Source organism: Ylistrum balloti, unplaced genomic scaffold, assembly GCF_031769215.1.
Source record: "Ylistrum balloti isolate Yb309-2 unplaced genomic scaffold, AGI_CSIRO_Ybal_v1 Utg369662, whole genome shotgun sequence".
Lineage (NCBI taxonomy): Eukaryota > Metazoa > Mollusca > Bivalvia > Pectinida > Pectinidae > Ylistrum > Ylistrum balloti.
This window is the reverse complement of record NW_026781912.1, coordinates 1189771-1212240: the sequence shown is the minus strand read 5'-3', so window position 1 is coordinate 1212240 and position 22470 is coordinate 1189771. Positions and strand designations below refer to the sequence as shown.

General features: G+C 33.9%; 2 protein-coding genes across 3 annotated transcripts in view; one reads left to right on the top strand and one right to left on the bottom strand.

Moving 5' to 3' along the window:
- LOC132559070 (centrosomal protein of 57 kDa-like) overlaps nucleotides 1–10155 on the top strand; it is a 29547-nt gene extending 19392 nt beyond the window's left edge. The window contains exons 5-9 of one of the 2 annotated variants that reach the window (XM_060223688.1): nucleotides 4582–4659; nucleotides 5708–5929; nucleotides 6118–6326; nucleotides 6632–6776; nucleotides 7006–10155. In XM_060223688.1, coding sequence (XP_060079671.1) covers nucleotides 4582–4659; nucleotides 5708–5929; nucleotides 6118–6326; nucleotides 6632–6776; nucleotides 7006–7257 — 906 coding nt within the window. In that variant the 3' untranslated portion in view covers nucleotides 7258–10155. Of the gene's footprint in view, nucleotides 1–4581; nucleotides 4660–5707; nucleotides 5930–6117; nucleotides 6327–6631; nucleotides 6786–7005 lie in introns of both variants that reach the window. The other variant, XM_060223681.1, reaches the window with a different exon arrangement.
- A 567-nt stretch (nucleotides 10156–10722) lies between these two features.
- On the bottom strand, nucleotides 10723–22346 carry LOC132558906 (tyrosine--tRNA ligase, cytoplasmic-like). Its single transcript, XM_060223525.1, has 12 exons — nucleotides 22256–22346; nucleotides 20500–20599; nucleotides 19117–19263; nucleotides 18086–18261; nucleotides 17398–17527; nucleotides 17026–17106; nucleotides 16685–16736; nucleotides 15641–15823; nucleotides 15026–15111; nucleotides 14522–14654; nucleotides 13141–13571; nucleotides 10723–12761 (listed from the first exon to the last, which is right to left on the bottom strand). The coding sequence occupies exons 2-12, from the start codon at nucleotides 20563–20565 to the stop codon at nucleotides 12651–12653; spliced, it is 1596 nt and encodes a 531-aa protein (XP_060079508.1). The 5' UTR covers nucleotides 20566–20599; nucleotides 22256–22346; the 3' UTR covers nucleotides 10723–12650.
- Nucleotides 22347–22470: the final 124 nt, after the last annotated feature.

Here is a 22470-nt window from a genome sequence, read left to right as displayed (position 1 = left end):
GTTGAAAACCCTCCAATCTAATGCCTTCACTTGAATGAATTATTTTTCAAGAGAACAATTCCATCAAATGCTGTTTTATGCTGTATGTAGAAATGGGTATCACGGCATTCATGATGGGGTTAAAATCCTGTCGTTTGTGGCCATTTTCTATAGCAGCTGTCAGTTTGAATGGGACACATTGTGGTAGATAGCTTTCTAATAGTGAAAAATGTTTAGGATGAAATATATGGCATGTGTTTAACTCACCTGTACTGCAAAAGGCCATCACACTTAACAGGTTGATGGAACCGACAAAAAAAACCACCTATAATTCACCGACTTCAGAATGCAATTACATCTGATAGAGGGTAAACCTTGAACTTCCAATTGCTGTCATTTTAATGATCATTGAAGGGGTGCAGATTGTTAAAGTTTTTTTTTTAAGTAGTAGTAGTACACGATTGAGTACATGATTGAGAATCAACATCTTTTGGTCATGAGCAGACATTCATACTAATTCAAATTTCATTGCACCATTATGTACATTGTACATAATGAAATAGAGTTTTTTTTTATCACACTTTCATGTAAATATACAAAGAAATTGATCTCACCGCATGTTTGACAAATTCTATAACAGTTTCAGACAATTTTTTCTGTTTCCATGTACTTAAAAACTCATTTGTCATCTCCGCTTGAGATGGAAGAGTCAATATCTGAATTTAAATTTGTTTGTTTTCACTGTAAAATTGTTTACATTCACTTCAGATTTCGCTATTTCACAGAATTGATGAAAATTAAAAATTCATGGCATGCTTTTACATGAAGTAAAGTTATTCTTTCGGAATATTTGATGAGGTACAAGTTCCTGCCTGTAAGGGACGTCCTAGTTTTCATTTCATATGTTTCCTGTCTGGATAACAGGGAAAGGATATGGTAATTAAAAGTGATTTCTTTGAATAAGTAAATCTAGAGAATTTTAGACTGTTCATTCATAGAACAGTGATTCTCCAAAATGATACCCTACTCATCAAATATGTGTCGCAATTTTTACTATATTCAGAACAATCTTTTTAGATATGACAGAAGGCTAGAAATGTATCAGCTGTGAAGTGAATGCTAGAAATTCTATTTCTGATCATATAGGTATTTATTCAATATTTGTAATGCATGAGGAAGGTACTTTAGCTTCTCAAAATGTGTTTTTACTATTCAATTTATATGTATGTCATTTTCAATAGAAATCAATTTGGTAAATACGATTTACATGTACATTTCCAGCTTTTGACACAGGAGAAAGGTAGGGATGTTTGTACAGGACAAATTATATTCACACTATTTTGGTTTCTTATCTTTATACATCTGTCATACTAAAGCATGGGTCACTATAGAGGTCAATTAGAATTTTAAATGAGTTTAAAAAACCAGTTCACATTACCGTAAACCACAAAGTAGAGCAACTACTACTTCACGTTTCTTATATCCTTATTTTTCTCTGTGTACACATGAAAGAACTCAAATGTTTTTCACTTTTTTTCTCAGGACAAACATGTCAGAAACGTTACTAGGTAATCTTTACTATAGAACTTCAGAAAAAAGGAGACAGGAAGGATTTAGGGGCTTCATAGCAAGTACCCCTCAAGTATTTGTAAGACATTTTCTGAAGTGGAGAGAGGACTTATAAGCAAGATTGGGCTTATTTGTGTTCAAACACAGCAGTATAGATGCAGTAAGATTACTCCTCAGTTTCTCAAAGTATCAGGATTTGACAAGTTTGTCTAAAAAATCTCTATATCATAGTCCATTTTGAATGTTTGAATATTAAAATTGTCTTGATAAAAAAAATCCTTATCATCTGTTAGTTTTCTGTGTTTAGTCACATTTGTCCACTGTGTGTTGAAGAAAGGTGCTGTATCAACACATGATTGGTTGTAATTGCTCTTGGTCAGTGTAGTGTTTGTTTTAGGACTTGAGAGGCCGGACAAGGGAGTGTTTATTGTTGGTTTATTAGTGAAGTGTGTCAGGAAACTCACTCACATTTCCAAACAATACCCAGGTAAACTGTTTATAAGTAAATGTGTATGGAGAGATTAGCTGCCATGTGTAATATTTGTCAATCATCTTAACATCTCACCTGAATACTATATTGTACCTAAATACATAGAGGAAGGTAATTTAATTCTGACTTGGTGAAAGAGGAATGGATTTTCAGAAGCAGTGAAGGTCAAAGTTATAATTAAATAACAAATTAGTGAGTAGTAAGGTTTAGATCAACATTTTCAGACATGCTCAGAATTTGCTTAATAAAGTTTTGCTTGTCTGAAAGCTGTTAGTGTACATCAGTTGCTGTTTGAGTATATGTCAGTGTTATTTAGAAAGTCAGAGAGACACAAAGCTAAAGAAATGATGACGATGGTAATATTATCAAATATCAGTTAAAAAGGATTTAGACTGAAGATGGTCATTTTTTTTTGATGTTTTGAGATAAGATGCTGATGTTATGTTATTGCATTTCTAGGATGAAACAATTTGATTTTATATCTTCAAATTTTACTGTGTGTTGTACTCGGATCAAAACTCAGTTTTTGGGATTTAAAACTCCATAAATATACATAGGTACACATACTGGATCAGTGTTGAGAGTTTCCTGCTCTGTGTAGTTTTGTATATAATTGCTTTACTGTTGGTACATGCCTGTTGTGCGGATATTATCGCTGTAGGCAGGGATGCAACTGGAATTGTTTTCAGACTGACACAAATTGGATCAATACATTTTGTAGTGTTGACATTTTTGATAATCATTATGAAGAGAAGTCAACATCAAATATTTATTAACCCAGGGCATTGTTTGTCACGCTTCAGTGGGTTTGTGTTGGTAATTAATAGTTAATGTGTACATCATGATTTAAGACAATGTGTCTGTATTGTTGTTTGTAGTTCATTGTAATGGCTATGTTATGTTACACAGTGTGGTCTAAAAATCAAGAAATAAGCAAACAAAAGCAGTGGTATAGCATCATAGGGGTTTAATGTTTGTTCAGAAAAACATCTGATAGTTGTAAAAATTAGTTTGTTGAAGATAACAATTTTGGACGTTGGCATTCTTTTGTATTTGTAAATATAAGAATAAGTACAAATGGTTGTATTTACTGAGAATGTTTTACATTGAAGAGATTTTAGGTGATGTCATTTTGGATCGTTCAAATTCAGGTTCATGTGAAATGGAATATCTTTTTTTCAGCAGACAAACAAAGTTGAACAGTATTTATTTAATTTTGTTTGAACTGACTTAAAATCTTTACCTTGTTCTATAAATAGAAGTAAGAAATTTAGAATTCTTGCAGTGAATAAAAGTATGGCTGCTGTTGAATAGTGACTGGCTATGACGGACCATTCATGTATTATTTTGTAAGAGATATCTATATACTTTATTTCATAAATCTTAAGTCAGAATGTACCAACATGTGAACATAATTATAATCCAAACTCGTTCAATAAAACTAGGACAAAATGTGAATAAAATAAAGATTTACAAGGGGAATAAGACCAGATGTTTCAGGGGAGTTCTGCTTTATCAACAACACCCACCATGTAACTCTAGGTCAATCAAAGTAAGTGATGTCACATTCTCAAATGAGAACAAGGTATACAACAACAGAGCCAACAAGCTAACTACCAAGTATCAAGCACATCAAGCTTCATATCACACAAAGAAATGAAATATTTTCAATGGAATCGCTATGACGACCATGAAACTTCCTCATAATTTCCATCAATCTGCATCTTTTGAAACCATGAGCTTGTCTGTCAGTCTATGACATCAAGAAAATCATGTCGAGAACAGGTTCTTGAATATAAAAAAAAACCTGTAAACACAATAGGTTGGGGATGCACAATAAAAATTTACAATAGGGAAATTGAAATCATGATTATCATACAGCTTGGTGAAAAAACTAAGGGAAAAAATTAATATCTAGAAAGCGATATCAAGACATAATGTTTTTCCATGGTTTCTAACATATTGGTGTTTTCGACATGATAGAGAATGCTTTTTCACTACAAGAGGTGCAGGTCAGGAACTCTGCCTAAAAGATATTATAATTTTGGATAATTTTGAAAACATGTTTAATGGTATTTTCTTTTTCCCCATCTTTGGACATCAAACCTGTAGATAGTTAGAAAATATTCTGTAAGGAACCAGTGACATTGAAATATAGTACAATATCACAGTAACCGACATTTGAAATTGACTGGTACTTACAATTACTTAGCTCTGTACATTGAAGATATACTATACAAATTAGTTATATTCATCTGTGTCATAAACTCACCTGCCAGAAGGGTAATATTGTTTTATCTACAGCATAATGGAAATAGGGCTTTTATGTCTACAATGATGATAAAATCTGACAAATAAATTTTCCTTATGAAGTTTTCTCTTCTTAAGCGGCAGAGGAGATGAGTAATACAGGCCAAGTGGGTCTCTTGTTTATGTTGAGCTTTTTTAACAGTTTTAGGCAAAGCTCATTTAGGTACAAACATGTTTGATCCTTCACAAGAAAATTGTAATTTCTATATCATTAATTATCTGTCTTGTTTCAGGGTAAAATCCGAGACTTGGAAGAGAAGATTAAAGAAGAACGCCTTCAAAGACAGTTGATGTCAGAAAAAACAGCAGTGGTATGTCATGTTTTCTACATCATAAAGAATAAATTTCTGTAAAATGTAATCGCAGAAATCCAATAATCTAGTATTAGGGAGCTTGTGGATGAGCTTAAGGCCGGACAATGAATAAGACGTTGGTATTCAACTGAATTACAGTCGTGTGTACAGGTGGGCTTATTACTGAGTTTTTTGGCACAAATGTTTGATGGAGGAATTCAGAACCTGTTTGAATTAAGTCAATTTCATTTTCAGTTTATGAAATTTCAATGTTAACTACAAATTTCTAACAAGTCAAAACGAAGCTGTAGTAGTAAATCCTATTTTACATACCTACAATGTCGGAGTTTTTTGTGAAAATATAACTGCAGTCTGGATAGTTAGCAATAATCACATATTATGGTTAGTAATATTCATGGGAGATAAAAATTCGCTACATTCCTGGTCATCCAAGATACTAGATGAATAGATTTTTATTTTGTAACTGATAAAAAACATTATAAGTATCTGTTAAGAAATGTATACCACCTGTTAATTATTATATTTAAAAGTTTGCATAACCACTTTATTAAAAATATCAAAAAATCAAAATGAAATAGGAGTTAAAACAAAGGTTCGGAGATGTCACGTGATAAACTTGGATATCTCCAATCACAACAGTGAATGACAGTAGAAATAACGGCGAATACCAACCAGTGCTAGTTTGAAGCTGATAATCTTTATCAATTTTTCTCTTGAAAGACTGCTATAATTGTGTGAATAGTCTAATTCTAAGTATTACAATGCTTGCCCGAAATCAAATGTATGGAAAACAATAATGAAATTGAACCGTTTAGTCCCTCTAAAGATCGTAAAAATTGCATTCCCTGCAAATCATTTGCCAATGAATCAGAATATCTGGAATGCATGTTGTATGCATGTTTATATGAAGTCTATGAATACACATTGGCAAAGTTATCTTGGTGAACTAGACTGAATACGGACAATTGTGAAAAACTAGCATTGTAAAATTAAACAGCTATATGGTAAACTTGAGTCTTGTTTTCATACTTGTTTCTTGAATTAGCTGGAGACAGAAGCACATACAAACAGAATACTGATGAATGCTGGTGCATTTCCTGAGAAACGGCCAACATCAGCACGGACAAAGAAAGTAAAGAAAAAGAAAAAATCAGCTTCAAACAAGAAGCAGAAGACACAGCCAGCTGAGCAGGAGCCAGAGAGACGGCGCGAGGCACTCAAACATTACAGACTTAACCTCGCTGACATTCCATTTGTAGCTGGCAAGGTCAGTATTCAGAAATTTCAAACAAGAGAGTTTCATATCAAGGTCATTTTGTCAAGGCCATGTCAGATTGGTATTTCCTAAGCCAGTGTTTTGAGGTTAAATTAATCAGATTGTAGCAGCTTTAAGGTCCTTAGTATCCAAGTTCCATTTGGACAGTTAATATGTCCTTCTGTCTTATATTTTTTCAGTCTTCTACCCCTAGTCATTCTGTTGGTGCTAATGTCCAGCGTGTGTTGTCGCTGATGAAGTCACATAACATGGCTTTGTGTTCCTCCGCTGACCAATGTGATACTCAGAGGTCTTCCAGTACATCGTCCGGGTCAAGTTCAGATGGTCTGGACCACGACCTTGCCGAACTCTTGCTACAACTCCAGGATGAGTTTGGACAGATGAGTGTGTAAGTGATCTTGGGTCACTGTTAACATCAACTGTTACAATCTGCTAGTTGAATTTAGAAAGAAAAAAATTGATCAATAAACAAATGAAGAAAAATATTTGAATATACCCTGTCTTAATATTTTTTGTCCGAACCAAATATTTCTCTCAATGTAAATTATGAAGATCTATGAAGATGTAGGTCTCATTGTTTCTAGATTTTAATTTAACTTTCTGGGTTTGTCTGTCATGGACAACCTTACGTTGGCCATAGCATCATATCTGTACTCAATTCAAATTTGTTTTGATGACTTGTTATGTAAACAGAGAGCATCAGGAACTGTCAAAGCAGATCAACGAGGTAACAGATTCACGGGTACGAGACGACTTGGAGCGAGAGTTGGACTCACTGGTGGGACGCATGGAGTCTAAAAGTCAGCAGATATCAAAAGTTAGGAAACATCAAGAAAAGGTATTACAGGTATATAGAGCCTAGGGCCTCCAAGTTAGGCATAAATCTTACATTGCTGAACATATCTACACAAATGTATAGTAGTGTTATGATGTATCCTTAAACTGAGTTAATATAAATAATGTATTTCTTCACTCTAAACTGACAAAATTGACAACATATTTTGTCTTTCAATTTAAAAAATAATCTATGATACTTAAAATCAATAAATTCATCTTTATATCTTCAGCTTGACCTCAAGAAGAAGAAAAAGAAAAGTTCTGATCACCCCAAGAAAACGCAGCGACCAAAATCAGCAAATACAAATTATACACAAACAACATCTGAAGTGGAAGTCACAACAACAATAAAAACGAAGGGACGTGGTGCGGGTCTCGTACACGTACGACCGTCAAGTGGCCGAGAGGTATCACTTGGTGTGTTAAAGGACATGCGCAAATTACAAACGACATTACGACGAGATGACCTTCATTGGGAATAACATTAGATTACCATTATATATGTTCATGTCTCGTGTTCTGCATTTGGGGTTTTTTATGAGATTCAATAAAGATAAATTATAATAAGTTCTGAAAAGTATTATTAAGTTTTGCCATACTTGTCAAGTAAAAGTACATATATTTGGACACAAATGATACATGTACTCAGTTTCTTTTTAAAAGATTAGTAAATAAGTAAAAAGGATATGAATAGAAAAAATTACCAGAAAAATAATGATATGCAAAATATTGATGTAATGGTATTATTTATCCTCAGAAAAAAATAGAGCTCAAATCATTTTCTTTTAATCGTTACTTGAATATGATGCAAAATTAGAAATCTAATGCACTTAATTATTTAGATATAAATAGATTTCTGACAATAGAACCCCAAAGGTATGTCTTTGTGTATGTGTCATATTGATGTATCTCTAAAGAATTCAAAGACCAGGAAATGTTTTCCTTGTCGGTGTGTATCTCGTCTAATTGTACTTATTCATTAGTCTTGTATCAGAAATGTATGTGTTACTCATAGTACAGTAAGACCTCATTAGACCAGGCATTTTAGTCTCTGTTCTGGGAAAACATGGTATCCACAGTTACTTAGATGGGAAAATCTCCCTCACAGGTAATGTTTTTATATACATAAGAGCAGCTTTTCACTTCATGGATTTCCGTTAAGCAAGATTTAGTTGTGCTGGGTATCAGTATACAAATCCATTATCAGTTATCACTGGAGCACGACAATAATCTTCATTTCATGGTTCATATAGAAGTATGTCGTTTTGATACGAAAGGTAGGGATAATTGCTAACCCTCAGTGTTGGAACACCATATTCACTAAAACTCTTACTATACAAACTTAAGTATTCTTGAGCAAACCAAATATAGAAAATATGTAAAATATATATATATTTGAAATCATGACAAGAAAAGTTCTGGAAAAAACAACAAAATTTAGTTGGATTCTTTTTAAAATAAATTCTTTACATTTACGTATATGTAGAGTTATACTTTTTCAGTGAAAATATAACCGATATATTAAAGGCTTTGCAGTTTATAAGTTAATGAAGATCATGAAATGGAGAATAAAGAAAAAAAAACTTGCATATAGTACATATATATATAAATATAATATATATAAATGAAATGTATATGATAAATGTTGTCATGCAATGTAATCGGTTTTCACTTCCAAAATAAATTTTGCTTTCGTAAACTATCAATGATAATGACCTTGTATAGACTATCTGAATCCATTGGTTGTCACTGAAACAGAATCTAGTGCTTTAGAAAAAGGAAACTAAAATGTTCCTGTTTCATGAGTGAAGGGAATGCATGTATCAATCTGCATGGCAAGATAATTTTTTGTGTAGGGAAGTGGAAAAGTTTGCAGAACAGGGTATTCCATCCAAAAAAGTAGGTAAGGTGCATTTATGTAATTTGTAAATTTATTCAAATATATTACATAGTATGATGTAGTGTCAGTTGTTGCAGGCTGCTTAACCTGTGAATCTATATGTCCTTGGTGTATGCATGGTGTCAGGTTCCTTTCACAGCTTGTGAATGGTAAGACTTGATCAGTATTGAGTTAATGATGGAATGTTGTTTGCCTGTGATCTGAGAGTAACCTTTTTATGTCAGATAAAAGTGAATTGAGAAGTTCCACTACAGAGAAAATGTCTGGCTTTGTTATCATATTGACAGCCTGTATGAAAGCTCACAGGGCATCTCTGGGGACATTGCCCCATATAACCACCATTATTGGTGGACAGTATGTAGTTTTTCTATTACCTTCAACATACATCAATTAATCTTTCAGTGGTTTTGTGTTTGATGTTTGGTAACAAATAGCTGACCAGGAACTCATGAGAAAGTCTAAGGAACCATATTTTTAACTTAAGATTTTTGTGACGCAAAATGTCATTTGTTATATATAAACATGTGTCAATTCTGAATTGTTGCCTGTTCCTCGGTCACACACTGGTCACTGGGATTCATTCTCTTATGAATCCATGTTCGTACAGAACGGTAAATGATATTTTAGTGAATTGTCTTGCCAACTGAAATTTTTTGTGAAAATGAACATGCAAGTCTGTGATATGTGTTTAGTGTTAATCAAGATTTTTTTAAAAAAAAATATAGATTGCTTACAAAATTTGTCATTGTTATCTCGATAAGTATGGTCAAGGCAAAATTTTAACTTAATCCATTACTTGTTTAAATGTATTTAATACAGGGCTCGATATTCTTTTACCTGTTTGAATGGCTGATTTTCTTTTAAAGGGTAGTTTCATTTGTCTAGTGTTAAAGTACACTATGAAATGATTTCCCTTGGAGCACATATTGTGTTTACCTGGTAATCACAAACAATGATATTAATATTTCCTGAATACACAGGGAAAGACTTTTACCATATTTCACCTATTACTGCTACCAATGGTAATTAGTACAAACAAAAGAACAATAACATAATAGAGTAGTGTTGGGTGTATTTGTTTTTCATTATACCCAAATTTGGGTGGTAGGATTGGGGCAGGAAATACTTGTCAAGCACAAGATGATTTTTTTTAACATGGATGATTTGATATTTGATAATTTTTCAATTTTTGTGAAAAGAAAATTGATTTTGATTCAAGTTATTGATGTCATATTTACTGTCTTACATTTTGATTTGAATGTTTCTGTGAACAGTGTAAACATAATTCCACTTCACATTCTGTGTCCTAAATCATCTGCTTCATATGATTCCACATGGGTTAAAATTTTACCTCACATTCCTGCCTACACTGGGGTATCCAACTCAAATGTCTGTGATTTTCACATGTAAATATGTGTATATAGCTGTATAGTTATAACCTATAAATTTTATGTAAAGCAATAAATATTTTATACACTTATATCATTTCTGTGTTATATGTGATGGAACTATGATATCCTGTAACTTCTGGTTACCAGAAACATATTTAGCAATCTAGTTGAACTAAAATGCTAAAAAATACTGTGCTTTAAGCTGCCTTCCTTCACTGTTGTAGGATGTTCTAGATCCCGGAGATAAGAACAGGACTGTAAATTCTTGCTTTTAACAGAAACTTTCTTTTATATTCTGGCCTGAAATTCTGATGAATGCTCAGTACTAACGAACTATCGAAATGTGACATGAAGTCTCATCAGGTGACAATATATTGAACACAATGGGAACATAAGAAAGAGAATTCTACAAACTTGTGTATTTCAGGTGAGGAGAGGTGACAAGGACCTTGGTAGAGCACACAACACTTTGAAATGTTCCTATACATTAAGTCTACCATCTTTTCATGGTACATTTTTGTATGAAGCCCATCCTGTTAAGATATATGTGATGCAGTAATTGAAACAGTCTCAGTTCCTGTATAGGATGAAGAAATTACTTGATGATGACAATCTGAAACAAATTCCACAGCTTCAAAGAGACAACAAATCAAATAAATTGTTGTATTATTTATTCAGCATTCTCTCACTTTTTCACATCAATTCATTAACATTTAAAGAGATAGTGGAGAAAATAATGCACATTTCGCACCAGTTAATATATCTAAAACTAGAGCACTGACAAGTCAGAAAGGGCCCGCTATGTGTTTGACCCTAATAGTCAGCTTCAGTTGAGTGTTACAATCCTTGTAAGCCGTCAGAGTCATTGAAAGCATTTTTACATTACCCTCGACAACCTTGCGATGTTGTGCACAGAACTTAGAAGAAATAACTCATACAGAGTGCACTTCAATGTGATGGTTGTTACTGGTATTAAAAACATTCAATTGATATGGCAGTGTGTTAATTTACATAATATCACAGTGTTGGAATATCAGACAATGGAAGCGTATTGATATATATAGTTATTGAATGTGTATGAGGACAATATATACATTGGTCCTGAAGCAAGGAAGTATGTCCCCAGTGATTTTATGTATTTTATAATACAGATAAGCTTTCATATGACTTCATTAAACAGGTGCAATATTAGTCATATGCACTGCTTACGTTACAGCATGGTTTTCAGATTATATAAAGACAAAGAAATGTACAGTAATACTGTATATTATATGTGAGAAATATAACTCTGTCATGTCGCATGTTAATTAAACCATGTATCCAACATTCAATGTAGATCAGTTTATACCATATTTATCTGCAAGTAAGCCTGTATATGCTTGTATTATGAAAGGGTTACAAATATTAGTGAGCAAACTTTCAGATAAATATAGTAAATCTTATCTGCAAAAATGGTCAAAATATCATTCCCATACATACTTGAAAGAAATCTTAAAGAACACTTTCAGAAGAAACAAGTTTTGGTGACAAAGGGCAATAACTCTGCAAATATTTATCGTTGAAACTTTAAATTGGTTTGTGACATTCTGCATTCCCAAGATATATAAATATAGCAAGTTTGGTACTACACGCGTTGATCAATCAATCAACTTTTCAAACTGTTTTTGAGGTTTAAACTTTTTGAGACTTTATCTATCATAACAAAGTCTAAAAAATAAATTGCCTGGCCAGAGGCCTCGTATGTATATCGGCATTAAAACCTAAATTTCTATAGAATGTTCCAGTTAAATTACAGTCAAGATTCCTTATCTGACTCTGATAACTTGAAGCCACTATCACATTGGAAGGCTTTATATACATGTAGTTCCAGTTTCTGTCTTGGTTATGATTGACTGGACTACTCAGATAACCAATTTTTTTCATTATCTCCTATTTCTGAGACATCCTAAATAACTTAAAACTTGAAATGTTTGGTAATTTTTTCTGGTATTTTAAACCTAAGTCCTGAGGAGCGGTCAGATATAGCATTAAAGTCTCCCTGAAATAAATACATTGGTCAAATTTAACATCCGCGTAGAGCTCACAGAATGCCTGTCATCTGTTGTATCCTTGGGGATACTTGGATGAGGGGGCCATTTTGCTATTGATGAAAATGTTAGTATTCAAAATCTGTAGCTATGTATATAATGTTTACAAAATGCATACCTGTGCTATGTTCACACATTAAGTATTACAGAAAAAAAAAGAAATAAACTGAAATTTAAAAATAGTTCTTTTTGACCCAAAACTTATGTAACAGTTGTAACAGTTTGGGTATCTCATCTGTTCTATACAGATTGGAACAACCTTACAAATAAAGACCCTGATAAATCATAGGAAATAATCTGAAGTTTACTACAGCAACTTCAAATATTCAACAAAACCTGAAAGCTTGCTAATAAGAAATCCTGAATCTTATAACATATATATCATACTATTTACTTACAAATTTCTTAGGGTTATTTTTAAGAAGTTGAAAGGGCAATATTACTGTACGCACCAAGTCTATCAAAGGAACTGGTTAAGATTTTGGTTGTCAACAGGATTATTTAATTGGTGAAGATTTCAGTGTTTTACAAGTGATGTTCCCTAGTTTTGTCTTCATTGTACTTCCTTGCCATTCTGCTTCACAATCACCATTGGTTCGTAGATCAGGCTGAGAAAGAAGGAAACATATTTAAGATTTTTTGTCTATAACAAAGAGAATTCAAAAACTAAAACACAAGATCCGATAAAAACTGAATGTGTTAATTTCGGTGACAATAAAATTTTGGTCATTCCTAATTCACTTGAACATATTTTCTGACAAAAAGAAAATTTGTTGCACAAGTGTAGCTAGTATACTCATGATCTACTTCTTCCTAAATTTGGTTCAAGACATTTAAGGCAATGCTATCAGTAATTTAAGATAATTTGTACATACAAAACCTCTGTTAACCATGAGAGGATAAGTGACTTGTGATGCAATTCAGTGACAAGATCAACCTCTTAGCCTTACAAAATAAATTGTTATAAGCATTCTGAGACATGCATACCTGCAAATTTTCCCAGACCTTCTTCTTTGGTTTGAGTTCCTCATCTGGTTTGCCATCATAGCCATCAAAGAAGACTTTTTCTCCTGTAGCACTTCCCTCTGGTGGATCAAGGGGCTCTACAACTCGTGGATCGTCCACACTTGCACACATTAGCATAGCCTGAGACTCAATGCCTCGCATCTTTTGTGGTTTGAGATTACACAGAAATACACCCATGCGTCCCTCAAGCTCCTCCATTGGTACAAGTCCAGCCAGCCCGCTGACCACTGTCCGAGGAGCTTCCTCTCCAAGATCTACAGACTCTACATACAATGAATCTGCATCAGGATGTTTTTTCACCGAAAGAAGTTTGCCTACCCTCAGGTCTAGTCTGTCTGGTGTCAGCGTGTCCTCAGTAGCTGTCCCTGCGGCTCCCTTCTGACCAGGCTTCTCTAGAGTCAGAATAATCAAACAATTTAATTTCCCTTACAGTTTATAACAAATATTTTGCATAACATATGATAGAAATCATATTCATCTATTAATAACAATAATTCTGCAAAGCACAGTCCCACTGACACACCTCCTCATCAAGGTGAACCCACACACAAAGTTCGAAGTTCACATGGCAAGTAGTGTAGAAGATAGAGCTTGGACAAAACACCAAATATGAAGGTCAGGTGAAAAGTAGTGTAGGAAATAGAGCTAGGACAATCTTTGCTTTTGATTTAGGTGTAATGTTAAATGTAGGTCAGAGTGACCTACCCATACTTTTGATTTATGACACACATCCTCACAAACCCTTACCTCAAGTATGACATTCTAGTCACTAGTAGCATAGTAGAGAGAACCTGAATAAACTTTCTCTTTGATGTAGTTGAAAGGTTAGACGTGACCTACTTTTGATTCATTAAACACCACCTGACCAAGGTGAAACCATACTCAAATAAGTTTGAAGTTCCAGTGAGAAATAGTGTAGGTGATAGACCCCAGACAAGAAAACAGAAAGACGGAGGGACAGATGGAAGAATGAATAGACAATGCAAAAAACTATAGTCTCCTGATTCCCAGTTGGGGGCAAATGAATTGCACAGCTATATTTCAAACTGTTAGCTTGTTATTGTGGCATATTCAGGGAAAAATAATAATTTCAGATTTTATATAAGTTACCGAAGGAAATCCAAAGCACCCATAAAATCTGAGATATGCAAGGTTTTGACAAGTCACATGAAAGAGTACCCAAACATGACTTAGTACCCAGTCTTCCATATGTGACTGAGTACCCAGTCTTCAGTATGGGACTCAGTCTTGCAAACATGGCTGGGTACCCACTCTTTGTATACCAAATTTCTCATAAAAAAGTATACTTTGAGAAATATATCACATCTCCTCTAATACCTACTTTTCTTCTCCACTGGGTATGCTCTGCCAGTCAGCTTCTTGAGCTCATCAGTAGAGAACTCAGCTCTGATCGGCTCCAACAGCTCATTCAGGTAAATCTCCACTGCAGCCTTCAGGTCACCAGGGTGTACCTCCTATAGTATGGATTTCAGAATTATCTCCCTTCTATCTGATATCAATGTTAGTTTCAAAAGTTCATGTAACATTTTGTATGCGTGATTTTGCTTGTTCCTTCAGAAAGACATCATGATATATAAAATGACTTTATGTCAGCAATTATTTCTTTGCATTGTGATATGTCAGAGCCGTGTGCAGAACTTTAGTTAGAAGCTGCAAAATTTTAACACTAAAGGGAAATATTAGAAATCTTCAAACTTTTTTCCATAATTTGATTTTTAATTCAATGATGGAAATTTAAACAGGAATACCAGTAACAGCTTCAGTGGTTTTATTACAGTGTTTCTTTACATGTATAACTGGGTTTATGTCACAATGAATATTTTACCTCCTTCTCAAAGGCTACTTCAAGATCTTCAAAACATGAATACAGTGAGTCTCCACCATGCTCAGGTGATCTTGTAACCTTGAATTCTGAAAGAAAAGATATTGTTTTTTTCAATTCCTTTGTATTTTCATTTCTATGCCAAATACAGCAACTATTCTTTCACAGTTATGAAAAGTCAGAAAATGTTTCCTTTTAAATCAAATACACAAGTAAGGAAAACTCTATTTGGTAAAAAGCCCACTCATATATATTGTTATTCAGTAAAATAAGAAACCAATGGTATCTACCTGTCCTGTTATAAGCCCAGTCCAGGACATTCAGGAATAACAAACTGATTGTATTTGTCCTGTTGCTGGTCCAGGATAAATATGGTGTCTAAATAAGGGGAGGACTTTCAAGAACAAATAAAAGGGAAAGATGAGGTAAAGTAAGGCTTTCTAAGAAAACAATTAAGGTACAATGGTAACTGGGTACAAGTCAATTAATATTAATTAACCAATCAAAACCAGTAAATTTTTGTTCATGGAAGCATTTAAACAATAATGAGTAGGCATATGAAAAATGTATTGCCAAATGATTTTATGGCTGATAAAAACAAAATGTTGGCTTATCTACCTCCAGTCTTAGACAGCGGGAAGAGAACAAATTTACAGAAGGACAGGACACCATTATCCTTGATGTTTCCTGGCTCACAGAAGGCCGACTTTAACTTCTTCTTCAGCTGGGCAGGAGAATCGAGCAGGTCAATCTTGGATGATTCGTCTGAAGAACTCATCTTGGTCCCAGTGAGTCCTGGAACTATTGAAAAAGAGAGGACACAAATTAACATGGTCTAAATTCCAGGTTGATAATGTAAATGTCAAAATTTGAATATTATTTTTCAATTCTGGTACAAATATAGGCATTTTACTGTAAGCTAACTTTCTGGTGCATATACAAAAACAATTTCCACATCACAACAGGTTAGTTACCGACAATTTACTTTCTGTTAAGCTACAATCATGATTTCCACATCAAAACAGGTTAGTTACCAACGATTTACTTTCTGTTAAGCTACAATCATGATTTCCACATCACTACTGGTTAGTTAACAACGATTTACTTTCTGTTACGCTACAATCATGATTTCCACATCACAACAGGTTAGTTACCAACGATTTACTTTCTGTTAAGCTACTATCACAATTGCAACATCACTACTGGTTTGTTACCAGTCATTATCTTTCACATAGCATATCTCAGTACACTTTACTACATTATAACTTCATCAATTTGATTTAATGACCAAATCAATGAAGTTACACCACAGATAAACAATGCTGATTACTGCAGTTTTTGCTTTGGAGCTATAGTATCTGACTGAGGAAGGCTACTTCAACAGAATCTGAGGGACTCCAGAGCTTCTGCCCAAAACTCTGGCAATATAATAGACAGACAGGGCCATGTCTCACCAGGATGAAGGCCACCCCTTTCTGTCTGCTGAACACTGGTTACATTGGTGAAAGCTGATGTTAAACACATCAACCAACCAATCCAACATACACAGTAGGTACTGAGTGTTTACTAGTCTCGAGTTATGTTAGTAATATCTTTGTAGTGATTATTGTGTCCTGCTGATGCCAGCTGTTGGTAACAGTTAATGACACTGACTTAACTCACCCATTGGATTCATCATGTGGATTCTCTTGCCATATCCTAGATGTGGAAGGTACTGAAAACAAAACCACATGAATCAATTGTGTTACTTCACAATCTGATCATTCCAAAACCCTCTCTATTTCAGACACTCCGCTAATCTTCAATGATGTTATTACTTTAATCAATTTCAAACATCTTCATTTGTGAGGCCATGATTGATGACAAACCGATCCTTTAACAATTTGTAGACAGAGTTGGAAAGACTGTCCACGTTAAGCATTAGACTTCATTTAGGTAAGACAAAATTACTGGTTCAGTACCAGTTAACATTGTTCTATTTGTAAGTACAATGCTACACTTACCTTTTCTGCAAAGGTGAATATTTTGCGCTGATCAACTCCTCCAAATTGAGCATCAACCTTGAGGTATTCCTCATCAAGAGCCTGTACACAAATTGTGAATGATGTAGGTAGACACAAAACTCAAATGATACACAGAAATAAAACTGAGGGTGACAAGATTAGGAGGACCAACAAAGTTCTCTTTATAATCTCTGTGTACATTATTTTAGAAGAAAACTTACTTTTTAATTTGTTTTAAAGGATTGATAACATTTACGTTTTCTGAATCTTGGACGAATATATGATCTCATAGTGTTAACTTGTGGTGAGATAAAAGAAAATAATGCCACTGCCGTTCTTGTTTCCCCTCTATTACAAATAGTCTAGTCCTACCTGCAGTCCTGGGTAGAGCAGTCCACTAAGCAGGGGGTGGTCAACCTGTTTCACTACCTCTGCCCCAGCTTTCTTGGCATCATGTTCTGTCACCAGTGACGACAGTCTGTAGACATCTAATGTGTACTCTCTGTAATGAAAATATTAAGAAACTTGTCACACTTAAATGCTTTTAAAACATTTTCTCAAATACTCCCAGAAAACAATATATCAAGATTTTTTGCTCTTCAAATGCCAAACACCACAACATTTCAATATATCATCTTTCAATTATAAAAAATGAATGTACAAAAGCCTATATTTCTATAACTATATGTATATTTTTAAGATAACTTTGGAAGAAAGAGCATCTAATTATTGTAAATGGTGAAACTTGGGCTATCTCCCTGAAGAATAAAATACCAAATGTTATTATTTTCCTGTTAAGGTAAGTTTGTCTACATTTTCTACAATATTTGGATAATTATATAGGAGGTAAGTCCAATGTCAGTCAGCACTTTTTACATCTCAAAAGCAATTAGTCTCAGATCTGAGAATTTGTGTTTTCAGTTTTACCAGGGTGCACTCTGACCTCTTCGGTCTTGATCTTGGGGCCAGAGTAAATTCAGGGTTAGTAACACCACAAGGCATCACTTGATTGGTACAAGAATAGACAAAACTGTTTATACTCTGAACATGTTTGACTTACTTGCTAAGTTGGAAGTCAGTGCCCTTAACAAACTTAAGTTTATCAAGAGGAACACCAATGGACTTAAGCATGGCTTTTATTGCAGCTTCGTAGTACATGACACGCAAGTTCAATAGTTCCCATGGTGCCTTCATGTTGTCAAGGTAGGCGTGAAGGTCAGCAAACAAGATGGTCACCTGATAATATATCATACAATTCAACATTACACAAAATACTAGTCAAACATTAGTACATTTGTATATAGATGAGGTGTGAAAACTCTCCAATACACATCAGTACTTTGAAATATAATTCTACTTTTAGCAACCTCTACTGATAACAAACATACAGTATGTTATTACAATAGTGCTTATGAGTGGTCAGGTGGCTCAGTGGTAACACACTCCCCTTTCACATAGATATCCTGGGTTTTGATCCCCCAAATGGACATGAACAAGTATGGGTTCACCAGCCCAACCATGTGAGTTTTCCCCGGGTACTCTGGTTTCCTCCCAACAGTAAGACCCCTTGTGAGATTTCATCTGTCACAATATGAGGACTAATATAAGTTAGAAAAACTTGTTTCCCAACAATTGTAATAAATAAAGTTTAGTTTTCAAAACCTTGTCCATTTTCTACAGCCAGAATGAATTGTGTTAAGAACCAGGCAACTTTCAATGACAAGTGTTTTTGAATTACCAACCATTACAATAATCTCCTGGCTTGTGCAAAATAGTTTCATTGTTATCAAAAAGTAAGCATAGATGCCTCTTATATAGTTAAAAATGACTGTCCACTCTTCATAGGACATTAAATCAGGCATGCTTGATATGTCAAAAAAAATGGAGGAGCACATCAACTCTAATTTCTATCATTAAAACTTGTGGCATATTTCAATCAGAAATAATGAACTTACTCACAATTACATAAGAGAACAAATACAATGATGTTTTAAGCTAAAGATTTAAAAACCAAATTATAGGGATAGTGTATTACAGTCTGTCAGTTATACATTCTGACTTGAATCAGTCGCTTATCTTTATACAACATACCTCACACCCAGCCTTCAGGAAGTCTGCGATCTTTGACATGGGTACAAAGTACGCCACATGAGGCTTGCCTGTAGTGGCTGTTCCCCAATAGATTTTCACATCCCGTTCCTTTAATACTGCTTTCAGCTTCTCTTCACCTATCGTCTCCTACAGACATCAATAAATTACACTATCAAACCATAGTTCTTTTATAATAAGGGCCTAACAAAGAAATTTGGTTACTTCATTTTCAGCATTTAATTCTTCTACTTCCTCTCCACTGATTTTTGGGACTTGCATATTTAAGTCCTGGATCATGTTTTTCCTGTGAGACTCATCACCCAAATTCTGAAGATCTATTACATCTCTTAGTAATGGTACTCATCAAAATTTCTGAAATGGTGGTCTGGACACAAGCTACTGCTCTTCCCCCATCCTATCTCCTCACAGGTAAACAAAACTTATTTTAGGTATATGAATAAAAGCAAATGTGGGATTATTTTCAGCATCACCTTATTTTAAGCCCTACTTATTATTAAACTAGGAAATTTTCAATTGAAAAATATAAAAATTGAAAGTCATGTAATTATATATGAATTTTAGATTTGCATAAAAATAAATCAGGTACTAAAATATAAGGACAGTAAAATTTTGAAAATAAAACTATACACAAACAATCATCTATTGTCAAAATAATCAATAATGAGTTCTTATTAATCAAAGTCGTCTGTTCATAATCTAAAAAATTTCAAATAATGTAGTTTATTTTTATTCCCTACATTATCCTTTCAACCATCACCTTGAAAGTGAGAAAAGGCCATTCCTATTATCAAACTTATCAAATTCAATGGGTTGACATCTAACAATAAGAACAAGAATTTTTCCAGGAAGTTGAATGATGAAACATTTTTGAAATTTGTGACCTTTGACCCAACAGCAAAAATTGTATTTAATCCTTTTTGTATACCACATAAAGACAAAAAAATGGTCCTATGGATTACCTACGAATTATATGTTTGCATAAATGCTGAATAAATAACATTTTTTGAGTTGTCATTTTTAAGATTTTGACCTATGACATCATGGTGGCCATACTGGATTTTTTACCTACTTTTCAAATAGTTTAATGGCACCATTCTATTTACTCTCATATTCTCAACAGAGTGTGAAAATCTTCTCCACCAATCAAAATCTAAGATGGTCACAATCCTTTGACCCCTGGAAAACTGATCTGTGGCTCGACCAGGGAAGAATTGAACTAAACTGAAATTCCCTCTACTTCAAGGTAACCATATCTACATACAATTAAAACCTGCCACACATGTGTGTATATATATATGTATTGGTGTCTAAGACATCTGCTGATACACATCAGATACATGTTCGCCTTAAAATGAGTATTACCTGTAAGTTTCGAGTAATCAACGAAAATTTCTCCTCGGGAGAGAGACCTGTCCCACTTCCTGCCATTCTTGATTCTCAACCACTATGGATCTTTTAAGTACTTAAAATAGAAAAAAAGCTAAATATAGATACTATAAGGCAGATGATGCAATCTGAATGACTTGGTGATATATTTAGCATTCATAGTCTACAAAAGGTTTCAAATTTCAAACAGTCACTGTATTGTGCTCTGGCTTATGTTCACATTTTCTTTACAGTATTATTAAATATACCATACATGTTTTTGTCAATGAACATTGGGGAGGGAGGAAGAAGTGAAAATAACTTCCTGGTATAATACATCGAAAAATGAGGGGGCTTTATAGTGTATCTTCATACTACCCAACATTACAAGCCAGAGGGAAATTCCACTTAATGAGAAAATTTAGGTGATCTGAACATTCATCTTCTAAATATGAATATGGTTTTCATTGATTAACAGAATATAATCTGAGAGACCCTGACTTTCAACCCATGAGTTTGGGTTTTTTTTTTTTTGGTTGTAGTTGACAGAATATTGACTAAGATAAGACACACAAGTGACTGAGACCAAGACAAAAATAAAATTGTCAGAACCCTTCGAACTATATTCTGCTAATCAATGACAAAGACAGATTATAGCGTATATACAGTATTTATACTGTTTACCTAGAAAAAGGAAACTCTGACCTCTAGATTAAAAAATAATAAAATAACTTACTATTTCATCCAGGTGTTATTATAACATAATGTCACAGTAAAAATAGAATTTCACTAATATGGATGTTATCTGTTTCCTGTTGCTCTATGTCTAGCATCCTTGGTTGGAGAAAGAAACTAAGGGACATTTTATCATTTGGGAATAAAATCTAGGAATATGTTATAAAATCTATCAAATTACGAATGTTGGCCAGTGTAGACTGTATAAGTATGAAATAACACAAAATAGTGGAATTGTTTGATGACTAAATTAACAGTCAAATATCTTGGGATAGTGATACAACCTTGATAACCTTGTTTATTAATTGTACATCAAAATCGACTGGTTACAAACTTACAAATTTACGCCAATTCTATGTTTGCCATAATAAGAAGAGCGTTCCAAAACTGGATACTGACAAGTTCTAATAACTTTACAAAAAAGTTGTGAGGACCATCTTGATTTTGCCAGTCCAATAAGGTACCCATATAAAATGAAATACATAGAAAAAAATGAAGGAGTACAGAGAAAATCAACCAAGCAATGACCACGTCATACAGGTTCGAGTTACCTAGCGTGTCCAAGAAGACACAAACTACCAATATTAGCTTACAGAAGAAGATGGGGACACAAGATCGAGATACACAAGGTTATCCATGAGTACTATGACCCCAAGGCAAGGAAATGCGTTAAAATATGGAAGGGCCGATCAAAACGTCAAAGGAATACAGGATGTTCATTAAAGTCTACAAACAGCAGAGTAACTCACTTTAGATAAACTACTTCATACAACGATGTGCGCATATTTGGAATAACCTACATGAACAGATTGTAACAGCACCAACACAAATGAAATAAAAAGTCTGGAATAGAGAAATAAGTGTCCTGCACCCGAGAAATATCGCTAAGTAAGTACATCAAGAATTGTGAAAGTAAGCTAAACAGCGAACAATCATAGTTCATCGGTTAATGTAGTTTCCATAATGTATCTTTAAAGACATATGTTGTCTCTATGTATTTTTTTATCTGCATACGAACCTGTTTATCCACTAAGCTTGAATCAGGAAGTGCCAACTAACCAGATTTGACAGCAACGTTCATGTACTCAGCAGATGGACGTTTTACAACTGCCTTGCGAGAAGTTTCATCATCGTACACGCTTTGCCGTATGTCGCAATATATCAACTATATAACGACTAGAAGAAACGCTATAAATTAATCAAATTAATTTTATCTATACAGCATACTGTTTC